The following is a 26,958-nucleotide window of genomic DNA, read 5'->3' on the forward strand; positions in this document are numbered from 1 at the left end:
AATCAGATTCACAAATACTTTAATAATTCCAGGGCGTAATTACTTTCGTTAAACCATCTGTAATAGAGTCACTATAGGACCAATTTGATATAACACAATTTCATACAATATAATTAGAGGTCCCCGCTCCATCTCGCCATCAGTTGCGGGGTCCTTGGCCTGGAAAACCCATGCTTTAGCGGATTCGATCCAACACTTAATGAGTCGTGTGACCCAAAGAGCGGCTTTACATCAGTCAGAGCTCTGAAGAATGAGAACTAACTAAGCTAAAAGTTGTCGTTAGGCAACAGAACAGATATAACACTTACCAGATCAGAGGTATTTATGGTCCTCTGATGTAGGATTTATTCTGGAAAGGTGAATGTGGTCTTATCTTTACCAGTTACTCCATGATTTCTCAGTCGGCTGGTTCAAAGTGGTCTGCTATCAGATGCCAAATCATCAAGTTACACTGTTCAATACTGTAACAGTACAGTATTATTATGGGGATATTAAACCTGGAAGTTGCAGGTCTAACCCCTAAACACTATAGAGTATGTGTTGATGGTTAGGATTGGAAGGGAAATATAAATTATTTGCTCTTTCGGGGTCAGCCTGGAAAATTTTATATGAATCTAACAGATAATGTAAAGATATATATGAAGGTTTTCTGCATGCTCAAATCTTTGCCAGATTTTATTTTCGTAATTTTGATTTAACAGTGGAAGCACGGATAAAAAAAAATCTTTTGTTTGCTTTGGAGTATTTTTGGTTTTTAGCACCTTAACAAAACCATATCCAGGTTGAGTAGTAGAACAGCTCTTTCCATTTACCCAATTTAATTTGTTCCTCCTGGTTTTCCATACTACACAATGATTTTATAGAAAGAAGATTTTGGCACATTTCCTAGGAAACCAAATACTGCCTGCAGATTACCTAAAAAAGCAAAGACTAATACACTGGGGTAAAGGCTAAGTAAATCAATGTCAAATCTTTGAAAATCATATAAGGGTTTAATTCAGTGGGGTGGTTTAAAGCTGCTGTATGTATATAAAGGATGGAAGACTGTTAAAGATAATTATAACTTGGCATAAGATACTAAATCTTATATGAAATTGTGTAAAAACCTTGCTATTATGATAGGAGCAGCTGTGCAACATTTGTTTTTTCTCTTAAACCATCAAAGGTAAAACCAGAACAGTATTAATCGGTTAATTCACAACAAAACCCAAATTTAATCCGGTTACCTTAAAACTCCTGTAGTAAATACAGATATACAGTATTCCATGTATTTAACAGAATGGGACTCATTGCAGGGTGGAGACTGAAGATCCAAATGATCACTGAGTGTGTATGTCTGGGGTCTGCTGGATCTGATCTGTGCTGTCCCATGAATAAAAACCTTTTTTTTGTATCTCCAGTTCTGCCTCAGAGAAATATTTGCATGATAAATTTGCCGCAGTCATGCCGCCTTTTGAAAACAAAGTGTGAACTTATTAGAATGAAGACTGTGATTCATAAGAAAGAGGTCAGGCCCACAGTCTCATGAAACTCTTCACAATAAATGAAGGATACACAGATTGTCTTTAATGAAATCAAACCTTCCTTTTTTTTTTCATTTCACAAAAAAAAATGATCAACCAACAAAAGGGTTGTGTGCCTTGTGTCGTTCACAGACCTATCCTGCAGTAAGGCTAAATTACATGATACACCAATAGCAAAGCGATGAGTGATTTGGAAAGGGCACTAGGCTGAAACATGCTTGTTTAGCTGCAAATCATTGCTTAAGATTTAGCTAAAATAATAATATATATCTGGTAAGAGGGTAACATATACGTTTAAGGAGAAAGTTATCAATATTAAGTTTGAATTAATTATTTGAACCACTCTTTGATCAAAGTGGAATAGAATATCAATAATAGGTTTCAAAGCAAGAATTTGGCATCAAACTTTAAAGGTCTTCTAAAAATTTTGTGATTTATTTAGAATTTTTTAAAATTAGACATTCAAGGTCAAATATACTGTATGCATAATATAACTTACACTGAGAAAAAAATAGGATGGCTCTATGTTTGTTTTGGCAAGGTCAATGCCTATTAGCTTTGGGCAAATGAAAATGATTGACTGGTGGCTTCTTTTTGACATAAAATGAACTTGTTTCTCAATACTCATTGGATCAAAAATTTTAAATGGGGAAATCCAAAGGAACACAGTAAAGGTTGAAGAATAAAAATCAATAATTCAGCTTTTCCTTCTTCAAGAGTTATATTATTATTACAGAATGGACACCCCTAATTTTGACTAAAACATAGATCAGATTTGAGGAAAACGAGCCAAAATATATGTGAAAAAATGTGTCAGAAAAATGCTGGGATTGTCACCATGAAGCCTAAAAACTTAGAAAGCAATCTCTGTGCCATTAGGCTGAGCAACTCGAAATTAACTTTCTGACAGAAACGTGCGTCAAATATATATCTTTCAGATTGCTACACCACACTTGCTACTACACTATATGGTTAAAGTGTAGCTGGCTTAGGAACATTTTTGTGGCTCTGTAAGTCTAAATGTGAGCCTGTGTAAATATTTTAGACCATGTCTGAAATGGTGCAAACCCACCTTAAATTCAAAATTCCTGTGAAAAGAATTGTATTGTTAAAAGTTAAAATAAGCTTTTAAATTAAAAAAATGAGAACTCATTCCAATACATTAACGCCTATGTGACTTTTTAATAAAGATTAATACATTTTACAATTGTGGGGTTTCGGTAAAATCTAGGTTGTGTAAGTGATGATAAATCATGTAATCTATTTGTCAAACTGTTTTATGATACCTGGTAAAATAGGTAAAAATGTTATTTAATAATTGCGACAAAATCACTGCTTCTTGTTGTCTATATGGGGAGATAAAAAGGTTAAGGATAAAACGCTGGTGTCTTGTTGGTGAGATGTAAGCCTTGAACATCATTATCAGTTTGTACAATGATGTATATAAACTACTGTGTAAATAAAAAAGCAACTTTTGTAATAAAAAAGCAAAAAAACACAATATTATAATTTTTTTTCATAGTGTCATTTTGAAACGGTAAACTGTGCTGTTTTTTCCTAATGTGGATTATTTTGATGTGATGAATTAAACATTACACTGCCTCTGACTGATGTGTATGTTATGGTTTGGATGATAAAGAGATAAACTTATAAAAATTGTATTGGAACTTAAATATAGAGGCAGGGATGGAAAAATGGTAAACAAACCAGAAAGCAAATCAGAATTAATTAGTAGAAATTGAGAATGAGTGAAAGAAGGGCAGCTGAACAATGGAGACTAATTAATTAGACTAAAGCAGAAACAAAGAAACTCCGGAACAAATCTAGCAATAAATCTAACAGGAAGCTAAACACAAAAGAAATACTTAGCCTAAGTTACAAAGTACCTACCAAATACCATTGTGCACATTTGCCGGTAAAACTTTAATGGTAATATCAACAACAAAGTATGGCAAGATTGTTAAGAAAATATAATAAACACATAAAGTAAAGACAAAATAAACAGCATGTAAATAAAAGGAACCAAGAAACATCAAGACTGTGACACTAGAGACATTTATGTGATGCATACATCCATCTAAAATTACAATTTCTGTCTTAACTGGTATAAAAACTTTATCATCTTTCCCATCTCCTGGGGTTTGTCTACTTTTTGATTCTAAAATAACAAAATGTGTTATAAATAGTTGTTGGTCAGGATACTGAAGCATTAATAAAAATGTTTACCACGGGAAAAGATAAGCACACTTGTGATATTTTTAAAGTATGGAAGATGGAAAGGAGCAACCAGGTTTCCCTATTTGAAGAATGAGCTTTTATTGTTCATCATAATTTTGGGAAAGGTTATAGGACCAATTCCAAACTGCATGAAGTTCATAAACGTACTGTGAGAAAGATTATTTATAATCCTTCCTTAAGGTGACAGCCTGGGAAATTCAATCCAAACGCTCAGAAAAAACACTCAAACTCATTTGTATGTTAAAAGCTCTAGAAATTCATTTGGGTTTAATTTGATAATCATTGAAAATAAAATAATTATTCGGTTCATATGTATCACACCCATCTATTATGCAAACTCTACACTTATTTCTTTTTTTTTGGTAAAAAAAAACATGCACAAGCCCTCTTCGTTTCTCCCCATGCTTGCTCTGTTTAAAAGTTGTTGTTTGCATCTTTCATAAAAGCTCACTTTCCAAAAGAAGATTTGTAATTTTTCCACTATGTCAGACTCACCACCGGTAAGTGAAAATGGGGATGAGTATGTACGTAAACATATAACCAGAATGATTGATAATTAGGAGGACCACTTATTTTGATGATCCACCTGGAAAAAGAACATTCTCCACTATACCTTTAAGGCAGGGGTCCCCAAACTTTTTCCCGTGAGGGCCACATAACTTTTCCCTTCTCTGATGGGGTGCCGGGGTCAGTTTGTAACAGAAAAATTGTAACGATTGCAAGGTGCCTAAACATAAAAAAATGTATTGTTTTCCAGAAAGCACAATCAAATAACCCTTTCTGGATTATTCACAGAGCAAGAGTCAGGAAATAAATTACAACTCTATTTATGAAATAAATAATAACCAAAAAACACTCTCTGGGTTCTTCACATAAAAAAGTCCATGGAACATAAACTTTCTGTTGTGCCGTGCACAATCTTAACAGGTCCAAGTTCAGCTTAGTTGTCAGAGCAGAATCTCTTTCTTAAATGTCTCATATGAGCAGGCCCTCAAAGTTCTTGTGTTCCTTCCTTATTTGTAGGTTCCAATAGCTTGTGGACATCACTGTTTACAGCTCTATCTCTCATCAACTTCCCTCGGAAACCCACAAAGCAAGCAGACTAAGAAACTGAACTAAGTGATACAGCACCTACACAGCACAACCAGTATCACTATCACTATCAGTGATTTTGAGAGTTTGTCTGCTTGCATTTGGCCTTGCAAGCTATCATACTTGTCTTTATGACGGGATTCATAGTGTCTCTGCAGGTTATATTCTTTGAATACCGCCACTGCCTCTTGACAGATGAGACAGACAGCCTTTTCTTTGCATTGAACAAAAAAAATAATCATTTGTACAATTCAGGTTAAATGCCCTGCATTCTGAATCAATTTTTCTCTTATCTAATCTTTTCATCATTAAAGTCAAAATTCTGACTTTAATCTCAGAATTCTGACCAAAAAAAAAAATCAGAATTTTGAGATTAAAATCAGAATTCTGAGATAAAAGTCAGAATTGAATAGACTATTATTTTTATTTTTTTGAATGGCCCTAATCCTCTTCCGTATTTCTTTAAGAGGGGTGGTTTTAAGATTTTTTGCTGGGGGTTGCCAGATAGGGGCACAGACCCCAAAAGGGTGGAACATTGTCACGTTATATGCGTGTATGAAATAGTTACTAATAGTTAATAATGAAAAAACTTCATAATTAAGGAACATTTTATTGCAAATGTCCAACTTTATTATCAAATACAAAAAAAATAATAAATAAAAATACACTTATATTCAAATTTCCTCCTGGTATTGTTCAGGGGGCCAGCCCAAATGTGGAGGCGGGCCGGATCTGGCCCACGGGCCATATTTTGGGGACCACTGCTTTAAGGTTTCAGTTACTATATAAATACGATATCGACAGTAATCATCTTTAGTAAATTCGAACACATTTGTGTTAGGATTATCAAATTTTTAAGGGCAACCGAATTGTTTAGTGGGTTCTAGTTTTAATCATTTCTCACCAATTATTTAGAAATATATTTCTCAGTAAACATCCGTATAGATTCCAGCAAACATATACATATCAAACCGGCACAATCTTTATAACGAATGGGGAAAGGGGGAGTATGTATGCCGTGTAACGTAAAGTGTGGCAGGGCTACTCATAGACATTAATGCCACCCTGTTAAAAGTGGCTTATTTGCGATGAAAGTACTAGTTGTGATATATAATCACAAAAGTTCTGAAAATATTCCATGAAGGTTGAAAGTTACTTTGAGCTTTTATAGTGTACCAAAAGTTTTAGGGTACAAGAAATTATATCTTTTAATTTAGCATTTTCTTCTGAATACTTTCTTATTAAATAGGAAGTAACTTATTTATATCTTCATTTAGTTTATTGATATTGTTTTGAAAAGAGTAGGCCTATTAAATTCCGGATCCGCACTCCTTACTAGTAGGTGGCGGTAATGCGCCATTAAGTAGTTTGCCGACCGGCAAAAGCAACACATAAGCAGAAGAACTACTTTATTTTGAAAAATCCAGACCGGGAAGTGTGACGTCATTCATGTTCTAAACCTACCGCGAGGGAACATTTTTGTTAGAGGAAATATAGTACAGCAGAACAAGTGCTATAATTTTCCCTTTTTACGCATCAGACTGTCAGTCCGTGGATATAGAAATTGAAAGGCTCTTTCTCCTCCGCTATATTAGGAGCTACTTTAGCTTTATAGCCACGTGCTATCCGCGGTTTGCAGGCTAAGGGTAAGTTTGGAGACAATTGCTCCGGGTGCAAACTGTTTTAACGGAGAACTACTATTTAATTTTACTATATAAACTAATTCTGAATTTGACTAAAGTTGGTTAATAAATATATAACGTTGTGCGGTTCGGAAGTATAGAGTATGTCAGTTGGTGATTGGAGTAATGATGGGACAACCAGCGACTCAGACGAAGTGAGTACATTATCATCGGAAGGCTTTTTTTTTTTTTTTTTTGCTTCCGCTTTACCAAATACAAACAAATGTCCCGTTCATTACTGTTTTTCCTCCCTTTTTTGACAGCCTAAGCTCCCTCTCAACCAGTTCTATCCATACATCCGCTGTGCACTTTGCTGCGGCTTCTTCATTGATGCCACCACTATCACAGAATGCCTTCACACATGTGAGTTACCACCTTTAGTTTATCTTTGACCGAACAGCTTCTGTCACACCACTACATAACAGATACTCTCTGCCCATGTTAGTAAAGGCTACCTTTAAACAAAACCACGTAACTTTTATTAGTTGTATGTATGTATGTATGAGTATATGTATGTATATGTGTGTATATATATATATATATATCAGTGGCGGCCGGCCCATAGGGGGCGCTGGGGCACCGCCCTCCCTGATAAGAAGAGAGAAACGTAAAATATATTTTTAGAAATTAACTCATAAATGTCAGTTTTACTCTCTAGACTGTGTAACTATAAGCAAAACAAATTATATAAACTACATTTCCCTATCTACTGTCATTAATTTGTGGATTTCCACAGACAGACTCCTACCGTCTCTGTTCTGGGGGCGCTGATCAGACTGACCCACATTTGCAGAGAATCTGTCAATCATGTACTATTGCTAGGTGAATTTAATGGCCAATCAGCGTCTCGGAACTTTATGGTATTGGGGCGCTGAAAATACTGCGCTTTTACAGGCTTCTGAACCCAATGCGCAGGTGCAGGCAATTAGAGGGAAGATGGCGAATGTAACGAGCGAGATGCAGCTTCCACCAAATTCGGTGAGATCCTTATTTATCTACCCGTTTGCCAGAAGAACATCCCTGTTGTATGATATGAACATTTCATGTCATGGTTATTGTGACTGTGACAAATCCACCTCGTCGCTTAAAACAACCTCTCTAACTTTGCGCGCCACACACACATTCCTGTTATACTGTGTTTGTGAGGACCAATACACTCGCGCTGAGATCAGTAGCTCTATTAACTTAAAACACACAAGCTGTTCCTGGTTACCTGCTGGCGTATTGAGGGTGCACACTTAATATTTCAGTGGGGTTAGCCATGTGTGTGTGTGTGTGGGTATGTGGGGGGTGTGGGTGTTTATGCGGGGACTTGTCATCTTCAGTCTGGCTGCGTCTTTGCTGGGTTCAAACCCAGTTTGGTGTAATTGAATAAGTCAATGAAAAAAGAATTGTGTAAAAGAATTGTGTAAAAGAATTAAGTTGTAAAAATTATTTGTTTTTGTACATCAATTGTTTGTGGAGGTAATATATGGACAAAACTGATTAATGAGAAGAAATCAGAAATAAGAGAGCCTGAGGGGAGGGGCTTAAACTATTTAATGAGGGCTGTGGGGAGAAAAGCGGCAATTTTTGTTTTCTGTTTCTTTGTTACATTGCTGGTAACTGGAGGGAGGCTGAGGCCCAGAGTATCTTGTACATGTTTAGTTTCTTTTGCACCCTGTTTTGAGTTTTTGAGCACAATAAATCACCAACACTGGTAACCCGACTGAGCCTGGATTCTTGGAGGCCAAAGAACCCCGTCACAGTGACCCAAATCATCACTGTTACTGTTATTATATAGTAAATTAAATCATTACTGTTAAATTGTATGTATTGTCCAATTGTTTATTTGAATTCTTATTCCGGGTTAGTTGGAGACATACACTAGGCTATATCAGCCCCACCAAAAATATTTTTCACCAGCCGCCACTGATATATATATATATATATGTATATATATATATATATATCAGTGGCGGCTGGTGAAAAATATTTTTGGTGGGGCTGATATAGCCTAGTGTATGTCTCCAACTAACCCGGAATAAGAATTCAAATAAACAATTGGACAATACATACAATTTAACAGTAATGATTTAATTTACTATATAATAACAGTAACAGTGATGATTTGGGTCACTGTGACGGGGTTCTTTGGCCTCCAAGAATCCAGGCTCAGTCGGGTTACCAGTGTTGGTGATTTATTGTGCTCAAAAACTCAAAACAGGGTGCAAAAGAAACTAAACATGTACAAGATACTCTGGGCCTCAGCCTCCCTCCAGTTACCAGCAATGTAACAAAGAAACAGAAAACAAAAATTGCCGCTTTTCTCCCCACAGCCCTCATTAAATAGTTTAAGCCCCTCCCCTCAGGCTCTCTTATTTCTGATTTCTTCTCATTAATCAGTTTTGTCCATATATTACCTCCACAAACAATTGATGTACAAAAACAAATAATTTTTACAACTTAATTCTTTTACACAATTCTTTTACACAATTCTTTTTTCATTGACTTATTCAATTACACCAAACTGGGTTTGAACCCAGCAAAGACGCAGCCAGACTGAAGATGACAAGTCCCCGCATAAACACCCACACCCCCCACATACCCACACACACACACACATGGCTAACCCCACTGAAATATTAAGTGTGCACCCTCAATACGCCAGCAGGTAACCAGGAACAGCTTGTGTGTTTTAAGTTAATAGAGCTACTGATCTCAGCGCGAGTGTATTGGTCCTCACAAACACAGTATAACAGGAATGTGTGTGTGGCGCGCAAAGTTAGAGAGGTTGTTTTAAGCGACGAGGTGGATTTGTCACAGTCACAATAACCATGACATGAAATGTTCATATCATACAACAGGGATGTTCTTCTGGCAAACGGGTAGATAAATAAGGATCTCACCGAATTTGGTGGAAGCTGCATCTCGTTTGTTACATTCGCCATCTTCCCTCTAATTGCCTGCACCTGCGCATTGGGTTCAGAAGCCTGTAAAAGCGCAGTATTTTCAGCGCCCCAATATCATAAAGTTCCGAGACGCTGATTGGCCATTAAATTCACCTAGCAATAGTACATGATTGACAGATTCTCTGCAAATGTGGGTCAGTCTGATCAGCGCCCCCAGAACAGAGACGGTAGGAGTCTGTCTGTGGAAATCCACAAATTAATGACAGTAGATAGGGAAATGTAGTTTATATAATTTGTTTTGCTTATAGTTACACAGTCTAGAGAGTAAAACTGACATTTATGAGTTAATTTCTAAAAATATATTTTACGTTTCTCTCTTCTTATCAGGGAGGGCGGTGCCCCAGCGCCCCCTATGGGCCGGCCGCCACTGTGTATATATATATATATATATATATATATATATATATATATATGTGTGTGTGCATATGTGTTTGTATATATGTTTGTATATATATATATATGTGTGTGTGCATATGTGTTTGTATATGTTTGTATATATATACATATGTGTGTGCATATGTGTTTGTATATATGTTTGTATATATATACATATGTGTGTGTATATGTGTTTGTATATATGTTTGTATATATATACATATGTGTGTGTATATGTGTTTGTATATATGTTTGTATATATATACATATGTGTGTGTATATGTGTTTGTATATATGTTTGTATATATATACATATGTGTGTGTATATATGTTTGTATATATATATACATATGTGTGTGCATATGTGTTTGTATATATATACATATGTGTGTGCATATGTGTTTGTATATATATATGTGTGTGTATTAGGGATGGAACGGTTTGTGAAAAAACCGTCCGAACTATTCGGTTCGACTGTCTCGGTTCGGTTCGCATGTTTTGCTTTCGGTTCATGCCCTGCTCCTTTTTCTTATAGGTGAAGCGATTACACTCCAGAGCATAAGGTGGCGGTACTGCGACCAAAGCCAACCGCCAGTAGTAAACAAGAAGAAGAAGCGAAGCAGCTTTGCCGGGTGTAGCAGAAAAAAATCAGTTGTTGTGGAGTTTTGTGTTGGTATGGCGAGTGGGAAAGAACAGGAGTTGGAAGACGCGCCAGCAGCACTTTATAGGTCTGCTGTATGGGACCACTTTGCATTTAGAGTGACCTACGATGACGGCGGAAAGAAAGTTGTGGATAAAAGTGCAACGGTGTGCAAGCATTGTGCAACACGTTTTGTTTATGCTAACAGCAACATGACCAACATGTCAGGCTAACCCCAAAATCCCACATAAGCGCCCCGCTGCGCTCCAGACCGCCTGCACAAAACAAAGCATACAGCCTCCGCTGTGGCTCCCGTCCTGCCCGCTCTGAGTTCCTTGGAGATCGTAGAGGGCATGCGCGAGATGATTAAATGATCCATGGTTTCTGCGGATCATTAAAAATAATTACAATTCATTAATTTTTTTGGATTTTTTTCATTAATTTCATAAATTTTCATTTTTACATTAATTTTTATAATTTTTATTTTTTATTTATTTTTCGGTGTAACAATAAACATATACCGAACCGAACCGAAAACCGTGACCACGAAACCATGAATCGAACCGAACCGTGGATTTTGTGAACCGTTCCACCCCTAATGTGTATGTGTATATATATATATTTATGTACATATGTGTATATATATATATATACATAAATGTGTGCATATGTGTTTGTATATGATAAATAGTGAAAACGGCCATTGTTTGTATAGAGTCATGACTTTTTTGATCAAAACATGTGCAAATTATGAAATATGTTTTAACTGTGTTTCAGTGTATATATGTAAAAGAAAAAACAATCAAAAGAAATATTTGGGTCCCAGCAGAAAACCTTTGACTAATATTCAGATAAATCCAAGGCTCTATTAAATGTATCTGCCGTCACTCTGACAAAATAAGCCTAAGCATATAATAACATAAATTTCTGTTGTGCTTTTTCAAGTTTGCAAAAGCTGTATTGTGAGGCATTTCCTCTACAGCAACAGATGTCCAACATGCAGCATCTTGGTGCACGAGACACAGCCTCTTTACAACATCAGGTGGGTTATGTCATCCAATAGTACCTGGCAGATGCTCTATAGCTGTCAGCCAAGCATCTGACTGGTATTTCGTATAAATACTGCTGTAGAAGAAGATGCTTATAATAACTTTATGTTTACAGGCCAGACCGACAGCTTCAAGACATAGTTTATAAAATGGTTCCCTTCCTGGAAGAACGTAAGAATGTTGAAATACACAAAAAAAAGAAATGTGAGTCTGTGATCTTTTTTTTTTTTTTTTTTTTACTTTTTTTTAACTTTTTTTTACAGTTGAAAGAGAAAGGATGTGTAAGTTCTACAAAGAAAGAGGACTTGTTGCGCCAAAACCAGGTGAGGATGTCCAGTCTGTCTAAAATCAGATTTTAATATACAGCACAAGTGAATTATTTATGAACTGTGTTGTTTGATCTTTGCAGTGCCTGTTTCACCTCAAAGTCCAGTTGTGCTAAAGAGGCAAAGAAAAGAAAACTTTCCCAAAGCTGTGTTCACCATTCCCCGGGAGCTGAATATGTCTATCCTCTTGGAGTTTGTTGGGTAGGTTCCCTTCCTTTCTGACTGCAAAGTCCTCTAAAGCTACTGTTGGGGTAGAAATACATTCACAATGTCAACCTTTTCACACCAAGCATATTATCATACAATAACTAGGGACGTTCCAATACAGCTTTTTTTATTTACGATACTGCAGCTTTGATTATACACCCGATAGCATGTTGGCATGAATCATACATACTTTGATTAAGTGATATCACTTAAGCAGAATAATAGTAAACAACAGGTATGAGAATAACAGAACCATGTATTAACTAGTGGGTTTCATAAACTTTAGTAGTAGGTAAAAGTGTTTCTATCGGCTTGCCAAGATATTCCAATATTCATTTTTTAAAAACATATCTAACTAATATTTCGTTATAAATAATAAAACATATCTTACCTTAGTTGTCATTGTTAAATTATATTTAAAAAAAGACATAATTTTATTTAGTATCCTTAACAGTAATGCAAGTCATTAAAATGTGAGGTGCTGTATACATTAATTACACATTTTATACATTAATTACACATTAACATTTTTTCAATTTCAATTTTTCTCAATTTCAGATGATTTTTCTCTTTTTTTTTGTAGCCCTGACTCTGTAGTGAAAGTGTCATTAATTTATTTATGGACAGTGAATAAATTAATGTATGGAACAGTTCAATAATCCAGCAGGATGTCCTCCTATTTTTATTGCTTTTAAATAGTAAAGGAAATCCTATTTCTCATGACTTTCCGCTTTGATTTCAGGGCTGAAAATGGAATCAGTGATTTTAAGGTAAATGATTTAAGATCTCTATATTAATAACAATGTTTAAAATATAAACATATATGATTGGTGCTTTATAACAATTAATGCACTTTGTTTTCTTAATGCTTTGTTCTCTTTTAAATGGAACCAACATGGACTTTATGACCTCTGCCAAATGCTGCTCTTTAACCTACTACAATCAGCTCTCTGGTTGCTGTTTGGGTTTTTGCTATGCTGTTAAAATTGTCATCTATCTGGACCTGCATGGCTTTGTTTTTAGCCGTTGGAAAGGCCGTACATCTGCGTGTCGGGAGAGGCCACCATTCGCCATGTGGAGCTTTTCATCCGGAGGAAGATGGAGCTCAGCCCCATGTGCCAGGTCAGTCTGCAGTTTGACTGTTTGATTATTTCCTTAGAAAACCAAAAACACGAGGCTTCAAAATATAGTACTGAGGACAGTCTTTGGTCTGCTTTCTCACCTAAACATAGTTGTGTTAAGAGATAGCAAATCCTCTTTCCACAAGGTGAGAAATTATGCTGAATCAGCATTGCTTCTACCTAGTTAGGATGCTTTTCTGCATATTTTCTTTTGATTAAACATTAAATAAAAATTGGCTAAATACATTAACAAACTCGGGGCCTAAAATTCATAGCGAGAATAGCATATTATCTGATCCATCCCCACAAATCCGTTTTTTATGATGCGGGAAATTGCCTCTTAAAAAAATCATGGCGTTATGTAGCTACTAATGTGAACATTTTCGGATTCAGACAAAGAAAAACATCTCTGCTTCTCACTGGTGCGTGCTCAGTTTCTTTTCTTTTTTCTTCTTCTCTTGGAGCACAGTTTAGTTTTGGCTAGCAAACCAGTGGTTATCATATTTAATTTCTTTACCCTTTAAAATACTCCAAATATGGAATGCTGGCTAAAACGCAAATCTATGGTTGTATCAACAGAGGAATCAGCTTCTGGAAAAAATAACAACACGAATCAAAAGCGATGCCGGACCCACTGATGTCCAACAGGCGTCAATATCACTAAGCAGCTGAAAGATTTTGTGTCAGCCTAACTGGCTGAAGCTAAATCCCCGGTGAAATTAGCTGCTCCATCTTTAAAATGTTTGGTCCCGTACGCTTTACCAGCCAAAGCTGTAAAACCTTAACTTTGCGCCGCTACTCTGATGTTGTTTCTACCACTGCAGCAGTGAAAAGCAAACGTGAGGCAGATGCAGCTAAAAAGTCATAGCTAAAAGCTATCCACGATGCAGAAGAGCTTTGCTAAAATGACAAATGTGGAAAATTGTCTTAGTTTGAGTTTGGCACAGATATGGAAGTGGAAACAATATATTCACAGATGTGCTCACCCTGCCTAATTGGAGTCACTCTATACTCATTGTGACATGGAAAAAAATCGGATCGGAGATTAAAAAAAACTTTCACAACCGGCATGACCCAGGCTTAAGGGCGTTGGTCTAGAGCAAAATGAAAGGCTGTGCTTAATTTTAGACTTTTTTTGTTGTTGATTCAAAACTGGTCTCTCTTGAAAATGAGATTAATGCCTGAATCATTTAGCTCAATTTTTGTCAAGAGTAGAATTAGAAAATCAAAGGATGTTTTTAAATGGGACTATTTGTTTCAGAATGGATAAATCAGACTAAACTAAGGGTTATGGAACAGTGTCCCCGAAGCAACAACCTTTTATTCTGTTCTTGTTCATGTTAAGTAAAAATAAAAATCATAGTAAAACCTTAATCCTCATGTAATGTTACTGAAGTTATTCCACATAGTTTTATTGGCACTGGATGATTGATCATTACAGCTATAAGGCTTACAGTCAGAGGTGTTCTATGTTCATAAAAAAAAACTCTCCATCTGTAATCAAAAGAAGAGATTTCTTTATTGGATCTAGTCTTAGAGCTGCCCTTCTTGGTCCAGGCTAAACAAACCTGAATGTCACAGTTTCCATAGAAAAAGAGAAACTATCATTACCTTTTTTTATTTTACTTGCATCTTTGTCTAAAATATTTATGCATCTCCTGCAGGTAGATCTGGTCTGTGGCGATCACCTCCTAGATCAACAGCAGTCACTAAAAGAGATAAAGGAGTTTGTGGGTAACGAAGCATTTCAGGTAAAACACCCACTGTCGGATCATATAAAAGTTGCAGTATCTAACCTTTCAATTGACACTTACCTCTCATTTGCAGGATGGTCTGTTGGTGCTTCACTTCGGCTTAGTGCTACCCCAGCAGTCTTGAGCAGGAAGATTCTTACTGGTTAGCTGCACTACTCAAAAGTGAGGCACAAAAAATTGCCTAAGAAATCAGTCAACCTTAGAGCTTCAGAGGGTGTGATTTAGGTTTCAAATCGGCTGTTTTGTACTAAATCAAGAATGTTAGAATGTGCTACAATCCACAGTATTATGCTGCCACCACCGTGTTTGACAGACTGTAACATGGTTGCTTCACATTCCCTTTAGAGGCCTTACCTCATTTTCTCAAAATACAATTTTTGCTTTATGCTCAAGTTGCTTTATCGCTGTCTCATCACACCATAGAACTTTAGAAAAGTTTGTTCAGCTGTTGCAGATCAGAGTTGAGCTTGAATGACCCTTTAAGAGTGGTTCCCTCTGTATTAATAGTTGAAGTTTGGAATTAGCGTTTCAACAGAAAGATCCCAAAAGACATAAAGCAAGCTCAAGGGAAACACATTGCTAAAGGAAATACAACCACTACTACTAAATCTGTATGTTTATTTATGAGTCTGTATGTATGATTTTGACTGAATGAGAGGGAATAACTAAAAAATTTTCTTCTTTTTTTCACAAATCTAGCTGCTGTGTATGAGTGGAAGTAAACATCTGTGTTGTTCAGGAAAGCCTCTGTCTACTTAAAATGTGAATAAAACACTATAGAGACTTGATTGTTGTTTTTTTTTTTAAAGCTACAGTGTGTAATTTTTAGCGACATCTAACGTCCAGACTGCAGACCGCAGCAACATGAACATCTCCCCCCCCCCCAGCAGAACGGCGAGCGTTACGGGACAAAATGTCTTCCACAACGTCCGCATCACCTACCTTCTCAAGTGATGAGGTTTGTTTACATAGATAATTTTAAAGATAGTATTCTCAATGCATAATACTGCCATCTATTGTTCAGTACCGTCTCAGTTTATCTCTCTCAACTTGTCGTAGTTACTTTCGAGCGTAATGGGCGATCTCGCAGTCGCAAGTTTGTTGGCTCTGCGCTGCCGTAGCGCAAAGATGTCTGCCTCCATGGCTGCGAGACCCGCTCCTATGTAATTATAAATAACGAATTCTAAGGCAACGCGAATATTAAGTTTAAGAGGCTGAGCTCGTAGATGATGATAAATAACATAGTTATGTATAATATATTAAATTTCTGACTGCATATCCCTGTAATTATTACACACTGTAGCTTTAAACAAATTAAACAATATTAACACTTTTTTTTGTTTCCAGCTTCTCTTATACAGACATTTAGTCCACAAAGTTTAGCTGCTGCTTTTGATAAAACTAGTTTTTAACTGTTTGTATCTCTAAATGAACAAGAAAAGCAGATCTTTCTAGTTTGATTAATAAACTTTTTTTGGTCTTGATCTGTAAAGCTAATATTGGTGTAAAGGGCTGCAAGCTAAGTGAGAGCTATGACCAAATGCTGTTTTTTATATCTGGTGATTAGATCTATTTTTTGATTAGCTGATGGATTGATTATTTGATGGAACCATTCCGTTTGTTTAAAATGAGTGCTTGAACTCGCCTGTGATCACCTGTTTCAGGTAAATCCCTTTTTTATGTTTGTCATATAAATTTAAGTATTAAAAAAATGCCTCAAGTTTTCTTTATTTTAGAAATGGTTAAATGGTTTTTTATTTGAGATTTTTTTGAACCCTAAGCGATTTAAGCCATTTTGACTTAAAGCTTTTGAATTCTGCCAAGTTTAATCAAAAGGGCTAAAACTGATTTCACAAAATATCATCCCAGCCATAATGGCTGTCTGTTTTTTCCAGGGCTCAGTTCTTGGACCATTTTTAATCATTCCTATCACTACAGCATTTAACATGCTGACCTCATTTGTTGCTTTTAAAATTCTACCACTTCTATTTAATCTGCTTTTTGTTTGTTGGTAAGTTATTTGAAGGATCTTAATCACCATCATTAATTCAACATTTAAAGATGCATATTGGACAGATGATATCATAGATTGCCATGTAAAAACTTTAGGCTATGTTTCAGCAAGTCTGAGATTGCTTTTCAGCAACATCCCTTCTGGACTAAAGTAATTTGTTCATGCAATAATCTTGACAAAATCTCATGAAATTTGATTCATCGATGTGCTATATTCTGTTACTGGTGGAGAAAACAGTTTTCTCCATTGTCATCTACTGGTCTGTTTTTTGTTCAGACACATGTCCTCTGGGGTTACTTCCTTATTTTTTCTTTTTTTTTCTTTGCGTAGGACGATTTTCAGCTCGAGTCCAAATGAGTCTGATGTTAAGACAATTTAGGAACCCACTAAAGGACATCTATGTTACTGTATGAATGAAAGGTTTATGTATAATTATGTGCAAACATGAAATAGCGTTTTTAAGATTTGCCCACTAGATGGCGTTTTATTTGCAGCAAGATTTGCATTTGTACTTTTTGCTTTAGAATGCCAGTTGAAGTGTATTTTTTGTGTGTGTTGAACCAGTCCACCACAGGACAGCCCAGGGATACAAAACCACAGACTTTTGAAAATTTTGGGCAGTCGATTAAAGTTGCACTCGTGTTTTTGATTTGTGATGCGGTATGTGGAGAGATCCCGCCGATGCATGGATTGGTGGAATCTCCCCACCATTACATAGAAAAAGGAACCCAAGGATTCAAAACCCACAACCTTCTTGGAAGAGCACAGGAGCACTAACACCTGCCCCACCTTTGAGCCCACAAATGCTCTTCATTTAAATTGACAAAGTAAAATTAATTTGTCTGAAGTAGTTTTAAAAGCCAGATTAAAGTGGGTAAAATGTGTCATTTTTCATCAATTATTCTTCAGTCCTTTTGAACCTGTTGGTTCACCTGACAAGCATCTATCAGGACGACCTGCAGTTTGCCGTCTGGAGAAAAACAAATCCATATATAGAAAGGTTTGAATTATCTTTTCAAAGGCAGAAATGTAAGTGTAAAATGATCATTTATGAGCAAGGAAACATCAGTTAACATTTTAACCTGAAAGCTGTAAAAGAAACAAACATAAGTCCAAAATTTAGAATTTCTCATGAGTCCCAATGAAGCCTTTCAGAATAAGTCACGATTCAAGAATAGTTATCATCCAATTTTTATTTATTTTGAGAATGGGTTAAAAAAAAATAAAATGTAATCCCATTGGTATGTCTCACAGTAATAGCTAATGAGACCATGTGCTCTATTATCCAGTAGACTTAAAAACTGACTCAATGCTTACCTGCCTAGCTGTACTTATATGCTAGATGAAGGAGCAACAATTAGCTAACAGTTAACTCTTTAATATGTACTCCTAGGTCATTGCTTCTGTGTTTTAGAACTCTAGTTGGCCATCGCAGATGGCTGTTCATACTAAGCCTGGTTTTGCTGAACCTTTCTTCCTATTGAAGATCAGTTTTCCTCTCCACTGTCGCTACATGCATGTTTGGAATGAGCAATAATTGCAAAGTCGACACAAGCGACTGTCTAATGCTGCTAAAAGCTCACCCAGGAGGAGTGAATATTGCAAGTCTGACTAAACACAATCTCATGTGTTTCCTTAGACAGAAAACTTTGAATTAACTGTCAAATAAATACAAATGAAATAAAACTATTAATAAATTGGACTTGACTGCATAGTTTGATAATGATGGTCGATGGGAATGTATGTACCTGACTGAATTCGTCTGCTGATTGGTTTAAATTGTCCTTTCTTTGCAAAAAACCCTGAGACCATGTTTGTTGTTAACTGGTGCTACAGTAATAAACTGAAGAGCATTCTCTATATCTGCCTATTTTATCTGCATGTTGCGCTTTTATTCTACGTTCCTTCACTGTGAGCAACCAGAGAGCTGAGCCCTCTGGCTATGGAGAAGGAGAAGAGAGTCATGCAGAATATTGATCATTATCTATCATTATGTATCATGCAGTGCAGGGTACATGTCAACATAAAATTATTTTGGCCTAACGTTCAGATTTTTTTTTATTTATTTTTTTTATGTCCCAGTATGGTTCCAGTGTAAAGTTTACACATCTGCTTATGAATGCAATTGCTGTTCAGTTGTTCTGAATCATTTAGATAATACCAGCCTGGTTGGTTAATTCCAAAACCAGGTTTGCTGTGTATTTTTGAAACATCTTCCGGATGGAGGACAGAGCTTGTAACAATCATGATACCAGTGGGGTTAAATAATTGGTATTTCTTTCAAGTCTACCTGACTTCGCAGTAGCAACCCTTTTTTATTTTATCTTTTTCACCTATTTATTCGTTAATTATTATTATTTGTTTTTTTTCCCTTCATCATCCAGGAACACCGTCTATTTTTGCTTTTATCCTTATAGTTATGTTAATTGTCTGACCATGTGTTGTAAGCTGTTATTTTTTGTATACTATGCCATGCAAGCTTTGTATCATACTTGTTTGATTGTTTAAAGGAAAATAAAAAACTTGAATAACAAAAAAAAACAATTATGATACCATACCATCAACATTCACCCATCTAACTGTTGGTTAGCAGCAAAGTTCAATATATTCAGTTCAATTAGTTAGTTTCTATCTTTGCATAGCACTGGGAGTAAACTGACCCTACACCATGATGCAGCCACTACCGTGCTGGACAGATGTTAGGCTTGTCTGTGCTCAATCTGATCTTGTGAGTGTGGCCAGTAACTTAGGTCTTTGTCTGAAACATTTCTCCAGAGGACATTTGGCTCGTCCACGAAGGACGTTTCACATTTAGACAAGCTTGAAGGTTTTTCCGTCTCTCTCTAAGTCAGTACAACCAAACACATCCATCAGAACTATGCCAGAAGTTTGCTAATGGCTACAGAAATAGTGCTGATGTGATTAAACATGCTAAGAGACATTCAATAAATTCAAACATCTGCACCAAACTATTGATTTAAAGATGAACTGTAGCATTGAGGCTCATGAGTTGGTGTAAACTGACTGGAGCTGTTGATACAGAGCAAATCTGCTCTCCCTCCAGATGTTCAGTTATTGGAATTAATGTCAGCCTCTTCTTTGTCTTCGCTGATGTCCTTGAAGCTTTCCTTTGCGGCTCCTCCTTTCTCTCTTTGGCTGCTTTTGAACGATTCGGTAGCACCTCTGGTTTGGTAGCCATAGCTTGAAGAGCTGAATGACATCCCAGAGTTAAAGTGAGTCTCCTCCCCCTCCAGTAATTTTCTAAAAACATAAAGAAAACATGTAATAAAATAACAACATGAAAACAGTGATATAAAAAGCAGATTTTCTTATAATAACATCTGCCTTTTACAACTAACTAGTTCTGTATTACAGGTTTAAGAACCAGACGTTCAGCTTGCTCCTTAATAGTAGTTACTTTCTCACTTTCTGTAAAAAAAAAATCATCACCTAAATAGAAAAAATATTTTAAAACAGCAATCAGACAAGCAACGATTCTCTACCAAATTATTAAATTCAGAATACAAAGATGTGGTTTGAGGAAAATACATCCCATGACTCAGCAGCTTGTGGAACCTCCTTCAGCAGCAGAAACTCTCTGCAGTTACTTCCTGTCTGATTTTATCAGTCCCTCACTTCCTAAGGAAGGGATTTTGCTCCACTTCTTTTACAATTTTGCTTCTGAAAGTCTTTTAAGACATCTGCTGCCTCTCAGCTGTCTTAAGGTCCCTACACAACAGACTGAGGTCTGGACTTTGTCTGCACTGTTGCAATATCCTTTGATCTGCTGCTGTGTTCAGGATAGTACTTCTTGTAGCCAAGGGATTGGACAACCTGCCCAAATCATCCACCTTAACAGGTAATGCCACCTGAGCAAATGCTCAAATAGACAGAAAATGTAATATTCCCTTCCATCTAAACCAGGGGTCTGCAACTCTTATAACATAAAGACCCATTTTTAAGTTCCTTCCAGATAAAAAAAAAACAGTTTGAAACCACAAAAATTATATCACAATTATATCATCAAGATATTATCTACTAGCACAGGAGATTTATACGTTTTAAATAACATTTCAAATTTTAGGTTTTAATCTAAAAAAAATAAAAAAAAACGTGCAAAAAAGCAAAGGAATACATTTTCTATAGATTGTTAATATTGTTTGTTAAATTCTGTTTTAATTCCCCTCATAAAATGGTCAAAACATATTTTTTTATTATGTCAAGTAATTTTTTACATTGAAAAAAAATATATATGTCTTCAGTCCTGCTAATAAAAACTTGTTTAAAGCTGCAAACATCATGTGTCCTTTTAAAAAAAAGGAAAAGTGAACATATATTCGACAATTATCTATAATAGGTAGCTTGTATATTCCATTATGTTAGAAAAATTCCACTTCAATTTGGTTGAGTTAGTTTCTGGGAAATTTAATTAGTCTGACTGCAATTAGTCAGCTAAGAAATTGTTTCTTTTAGACGGTTGATTCTATCTAAACGGTTGATTTTAACACTTTTGATTAATCGTTGAATTGACCTATTGTTTGCATATTCCCCTGGCAGGAATGGCTAAGCTTGTTAGGATCAAGCGTCCCAAGTGGGTGAGGACTTTATGGTGTTTAACCATCTCCTGCTCTAATAGAGGTCGTCCCACTGATGATGATTGGACCAAGTGCTTTTATCAGTCTCTCCTGCTGCCTACTTTCCCTCCTTAATTCAGTAATAGCAACTGGGTACTTAGCTTATAACAGACCAATAAATGCAAAGGAAAGTTTAGACTTATATATCTTATAGACATTACTCTGAATAACTCCTGCTGAATGATGTGAAATGCCTCAGCTAAACTTTTAAACAAGAATTAACAAATTTCCTCTGTTTTTCAGCAGGTGAAAAACAAGTATTTTCTTAAATTGGCACCTGTAAGCAGCTATCTCGATATCCAGAGCCATCTTGACATTAAGGAGGTCTTGGTACTCCCTCAGGTGCTGAGCCATCTCCCCCTTCAGGTTCCTCAGCTCAGTATCCAGGTGGCTGATGGTATCCTGTAGATAATGAGAGAGTAGTTTAATCTGTTTGCAAAATCATTCCTTGGTGTTGATATTTTAGGCTTTTCTGTATCATAAGATACCCTGGAAAAGTATTCACTCCCCTTTGAAGTACTTTATTGTTACAAGCACATCATTTTTTAGGACTTGATGTTGAATCTCAATTAGATTTACGGTAGGTCTGGATTTTGGGCTGTTTCAACACATGACTATTTCTGATTGAAACCGTTCCATTGTAGCTCTGGCTATGTGTTCAGACTCCTTCTCTTGCTGGAAGGGGAACCTTCAACCTCACAACAGTTGATGCTTTGAATTGTATTGTGATGCTTTTAAAGGAGCCTTCTAAAGTTTATTAGAGGATTTCCTTTTTGTCTTCCAAAGCCTCCAAGGCTTAACTTTGTCCTTCTGTAAGAAGGCAGCGAAAGCCAGATGGCTTTTCCATATATAGCAGGTCGGAGATTAATCCAATAGACATGAAGCTTCACTTCAGTCGTCTCACAGTCACACAATCCTTCGAACACTGACGGTTGAATCTTGACCTCACCTTGAACTTGAATCAGACATTTCTGTCAGAAGTTTATCTCATTTATTCATCGCCTTCAAAACTCAGAACAAATCAGGAGGAAAATAATTTGATTAAATACTGCATCAGTTATTTAAGATTTGTTCTTTTTTGTGACAAATTACCTGCCACGTTGATCTAGACTCATGAAATGGGAGTTTTTTACTTTCAGGTTTATTACTAACGAATGCAAGTCATGTAATTTAGGGTTGTTTTTGTTTTTTTTCCTATTATGTATAATGTATTTAAGAACCATTTCAAGGTGTGCAAAGTAATATTATTACTTAAAATAGTGCTTCCCGGGTCTTAATGTTGAGATTCCCATTTACAGCTGTAAAGCTGCACAAAGAGGAGTTTTCTGTTGTGTTTTTCTGATCTTAGATTTAGACTTAGACAACTTTTATTGTCATTTTGTATACACTGAGTGTATATAAAACGGAATTTTGTTTAGTACAGCTTTTTAGACAGTAAATGAACATTTCAATTCCATAAAGTGCAGCACTGATCAAATGTAAACGGTCTTGGAGAAAAAAACATGCAAAAAAATGATATGGAAGTTTTGGTTTGGTGTTATCAGTGTGATGCAGAGTCTGTGAAATGATTTTTAGTTTTTTTCAACGGTTCAGAAGTCTGATGACAGTGGGGAAGAACTGTTGCAGAATCTGCTGGACCTGCTGATCTGACTTCAGGTCAAAGGTTAACTGGTCCAGACGTTTCTGGCTGAGCTGAAAACGTTCCCAACAGGGAGATACCCATTTTGGATATTTACGCCACAAAATGAAAGCAAACTTTAGTATTTAAGTAAATGCGAATTGAACTCTAACATGAAGCCTGTTTCTTTAATGAAATGAACTTGTTGGAATAATGACAATTCAAGAAGATTAAGAGAAAACTGGATACTTGCCTGCATGGCTGTGACCTCAGCATTGTGCGTGTCCTCCATCTCGGTGATCTGTCTCTCTAGAGACTCGTTGGCACCCCTCAGGGTCTCTATCTCGACAGTCTTAGACTGCAGCTGCCTCCTGAACTCGTTGATTTCCTCCCTGCTCGCCCTCATGGCCTCGTTACTCCTGGTTGCTTGCTCGCTAAGGCTTGCAAACTTGCTCTTGAACCACTCTTCTGCCGACTGCAGGTTTTTGGAGGCGATGGACTCGTACTGGCTGCGGATCTCCTTCAGTGCAGAGGTTAGGTCAGGTTTGGCGAGCTCAAGCTCCACAGAGACTTGCTGCGCCTCCATCATGGTACTGAGCTCCTCCATTTCCTCCTCATGCACCTTCTTTAGGAAGGAGATCTCATCCGTTAGCGACTCCAGGCGCCTCTCCAGGTCCAAGCGAACAGCTGCTGCATCATCCACATCCTTCCTGAAAGACCTCAGTGTCTGCTCTGCCTCCTCCCGTGCCCTCACCTCCTCATCATACTTCACACTGAGCTTCTGAGGTCCGAAAGAGATGCCAGACAGGACAAAGGATGATTTGGAAACTATAGTTTCTGCACTGGTTTAAATGTACATAAAACAGAACAGAGAGTTTAGTATTACCTGCAGCTCGTCCTCCATGTTGTTCCTTTCAATCAGTATATGGTTCTTGTCCCTGTTCAGCTCTTCCAGCTGGGAGCGCAGGTCTCTCATCTCCTGCTGGTAGAGAAGACCAATGCGGGAGGGCTCGCCATGTTTCTGCCGAAGGCTCACCAGCTCCGACTCCAGAACCTTATTCTGCTGCTCTAGCAGCCGGACTTTATCAATGAACATAGCGAAGCGGTCATTCAAACCCTGCATGGGGAAACAAATACTTGTTCATAATCAAAAACATTTTACTTCTTCAATAAATAAATAAAAAATGGTGTTTGTGTCATGATGTTAACTGAGACAAAGGACGTTACGGGAACAGGTTAATTCACTTTGCCAGGAGATAAAATGAGACCGGATTACTGAGCCTCCTGTATTATCTCTGGGAACATTCTTAGACACTGTAGGCTAAACTTCAGGACTGACTGTTTCATGCTGCCTTAATTTTAAAGGCTGACATCAGCTTCAGCTTTGCAGTGACTTCTGATATAATAATCAATCTATCAGTGAGGTGCTCAATCAAAGGAAATTTGATCGTTGTTATGTTACTTTAGCTTATTTAGATGTTTAGACACTTTTACTGCACACTTCTCTGGTATTCCCACCATGGTATTTTATAGGAAAAGTCCGGTCATATTCAGAATTCGAACTTTTAAAAGTACTTTAAATATGAAATTATTACATACTGTTCAATAAATGATAAGTGTTTTGATTAAGAGTAATTTTCATATGAATGTGCTTTACCTGAGACTTTACTGGAGACATAAACGGAGATCCCTGTTTCAAAGAACACTACTGCCACCTACCAGTTTGTGACGTCACAGTGCGGTATCGGCTGTTGAGCAAGTCCCAATGCTGTATCTGGTGTTTTTCACAACGTGCTATTATACAGATAATCTTGAAAAAAAAATTCTTTGAATTTGTTTGCTACATATGACGTGTTTTTTCTCTGGTCAGAAGTTCAAGGCAAATCCTCCCTCTTCGAGTTTATCAATCCAACGAGGAACCCGTGGAGGACCATTAATCGGAAAGGTGTAATAACAAATTTTTTCTCACTTTAACCCGATGTATTACAACATCCAACTGCCATGCATGTGGGCATTGTCAGTTTAACTATAGCTCTCACAAATTTCAATGCTGAAGTCCTCTGGCAATCTTAAATAATTTTTGTTGATTGCAGATGTGTCTAGTAGCTCCCGTGATTTACTAGCTTACCGCACCTTGACGTCACTCCCGTTAGATGTCAGGATTGAGGTGTTACTATATTTGCGCAAAAAATGGCTGCTCCAAGACTCAGTGATTGCAACGAAAATTATTGTTTTTATTGTTTTACTGATTAACGCTAAATTCATTAAATCACAGTGAATGTATTAGTTTTTAGGTATAAATAATGATCCATTGATTATTCCTTGCTGACCACACTTCTCCTTTAAAGACGATGAGGTCTGGACCATCGCTAAACCTGGATTATTTTGCATTCTGGTTTAGATCTCATGTTGTGTTTTGGATAATTATGCGATTGATGACCCAGTCAGGTTTTAGCTCCTCCTTGTCATGGCATGCAGAGGAGGCAGATTAAAGGTAATGTAACGTCAGATCAACCTAAATCATCATTCCTCCTCTACCGTGCTTTGTAGTTGGTATGAAACAATATGCAAGGTCATTGCAATTGTTTCATTTTGGGATTTTGTCCGATATGGACACCAATGGGTGCATTTAGTTTCCCCCCTGAAAGTAGTGAAATTAAAGAGACATGAGCAGTAAGCTTTGGATTAAATGTCAACATACTCCCTATTCCAATATATGTGGAATATGTCCCTGATTAATAAATATTTGGGAGGAAAAGTGGCAGCTTATAAAATATATTAAAACATCATTCCACATGTTTGATTACTTACCAAATATAGAAATAAATACAGCTAGTATACTGTATACATTTTTTTAATATAGATTAAGAGTCCCAAAGGTCCACTCTAGGTATATATTTATATATATATCTATATCTATATATATATATATATATATATATATATATATATATATATATATATATATATATATATATATAGATAGATAGATAGATAGATAGATAGATAGATAGATAGATAGATAGATATAATTCTATATATCAAGTATATATAATTTAGAGTTATATGTGTATATATTTATTTTATCTTGTGAGGTTTGTTGTATATATGTGTGTGTGTATGGTACACAAACTTTAAATCATTTCACAGTTGAATTTGACAACTTCTATTTATACTAAATAGTTATTTCAGTATTATAATAATAATATTATATAATATAATTATTTAATAATATAAAAGTCCTGTGAATTAAAGGTCAAAACTGAAAGCATTTCATACACAAACTAGTCAGCACCTTGGGCTCTAGATTTTTAGATTATTAACCAAAACTGTTTTAAGAACAGGTTTAAGAGTGTTTCCAACCTTTTCTCCTGTTGGTTTTAGTCTCACATACCTGCAGCTGCTCCTTCTCGTTGGTTCTGATCACTTTGAACTCGCTGTTGACCACAGAGGTTTGGCTTAGATCAAGAGAGCCGGTGGGAACCAGAGAGGAGGCAGCAGAGGACCGTCCGGTCCGCCTGTACATCCCCACTGAGGACGCGCCGTGGCGCGGCGCAGCCATGGCTCTGAGCCCCGGGATGGAGCGAGGAGGCGCGCTGCCCATGCGGGAGGCAGAGGAGGAGAATCTGGGAGAATCTCCGAAGATCTTGCGGTAGGATGACACGGTGTAGCGGTCTCCGAAGCTCATCCTGGCTGAGATGAAGAAGCAGAACTGCTGGACTTAAGGAGCTTTG

General features: G+C 36.7%; 2 protein-coding genes across 3 annotated transcripts; one reads left to right on the forward strand and one right to left on the reverse strand.

Annotated features, from left to right (window-relative positions):
* Positions 1 to 6,281: 6,281 nt before the first annotated feature.
* pcgf6 (polycomb group ring finger 6) lies at positions 6,282 to 15,792 on the forward strand. 2 transcript variants are annotated; one of them, XM_038299479.1, is made up of 11 exons: positions 6,282 to 6,524; positions 6,637 to 6,690; positions 6,799 to 6,898; positions 11,447 to 11,543; positions 11,666 to 11,721; positions 11,814 to 11,873; positions 11,960 to 12,077; positions 12,826 to 12,853; positions 13,107 to 13,205; positions 14,869 to 14,955; positions 15,032 to 15,792. In XM_038299479.1, the coding sequence occupies exons 2-11, from the start codon at positions 6,640 to 6,642 to the stop codon at positions 15,080 to 15,082; spliced, it is 747 nt and encodes a 248-aa protein (XP_038155407.1). In that variant the 5' UTR covers positions 6,282 to 6,524; positions 6,637 to 6,639; the 3' UTR covers positions 15,083 to 15,792. The 2 variants fall into 2 exon arrangements, with proteins under 2 accessions (XP_038155407.1, XP_038155406.1); XM_038299478.1 differs by having other exon boundaries at positions 6,283 to 6,499.
* Positions 15,793 to 19,341: 3,549 nt separating this feature from the next.
* On the reverse strand, positions 19,342 to 26,958 carry LOC119792717 (alpha-internexin-like). The gene is made up of 5 exons (XM_038299471.1): positions 26,619 to 26,958; positions 24,111 to 24,341; positions 23,478 to 24,005; positions 21,884 to 22,008; positions 19,342 to 20,233 (listed from the first exon to the last, which is right to left on the reverse strand). The coding sequence occupies exons 1-5, from the start codon at positions 26,910 to 26,912 to the stop codon at positions 20,041 to 20,043; spliced, it is 1,371 nt and encodes a 456-aa protein (XP_038155399.1). The 5' UTR covers positions 26,913 to 26,958; the 3' UTR covers positions 19,342 to 20,040.

This window comes from Cyprinodon tularosa, unplaced genomic scaffold (genome assembly GCF_016077235.1).
Source record: "Cyprinodon tularosa strain WSP-4 unplaced genomic scaffold, ASM1607723v1 ctg43, whole genome shotgun sequence".
NCBI lineage: Eukaryota > Metazoa > Chordata > Actinopteri > Cyprinodontiformes > Cyprinodontidae > Cyprinodon > Cyprinodon tularosa.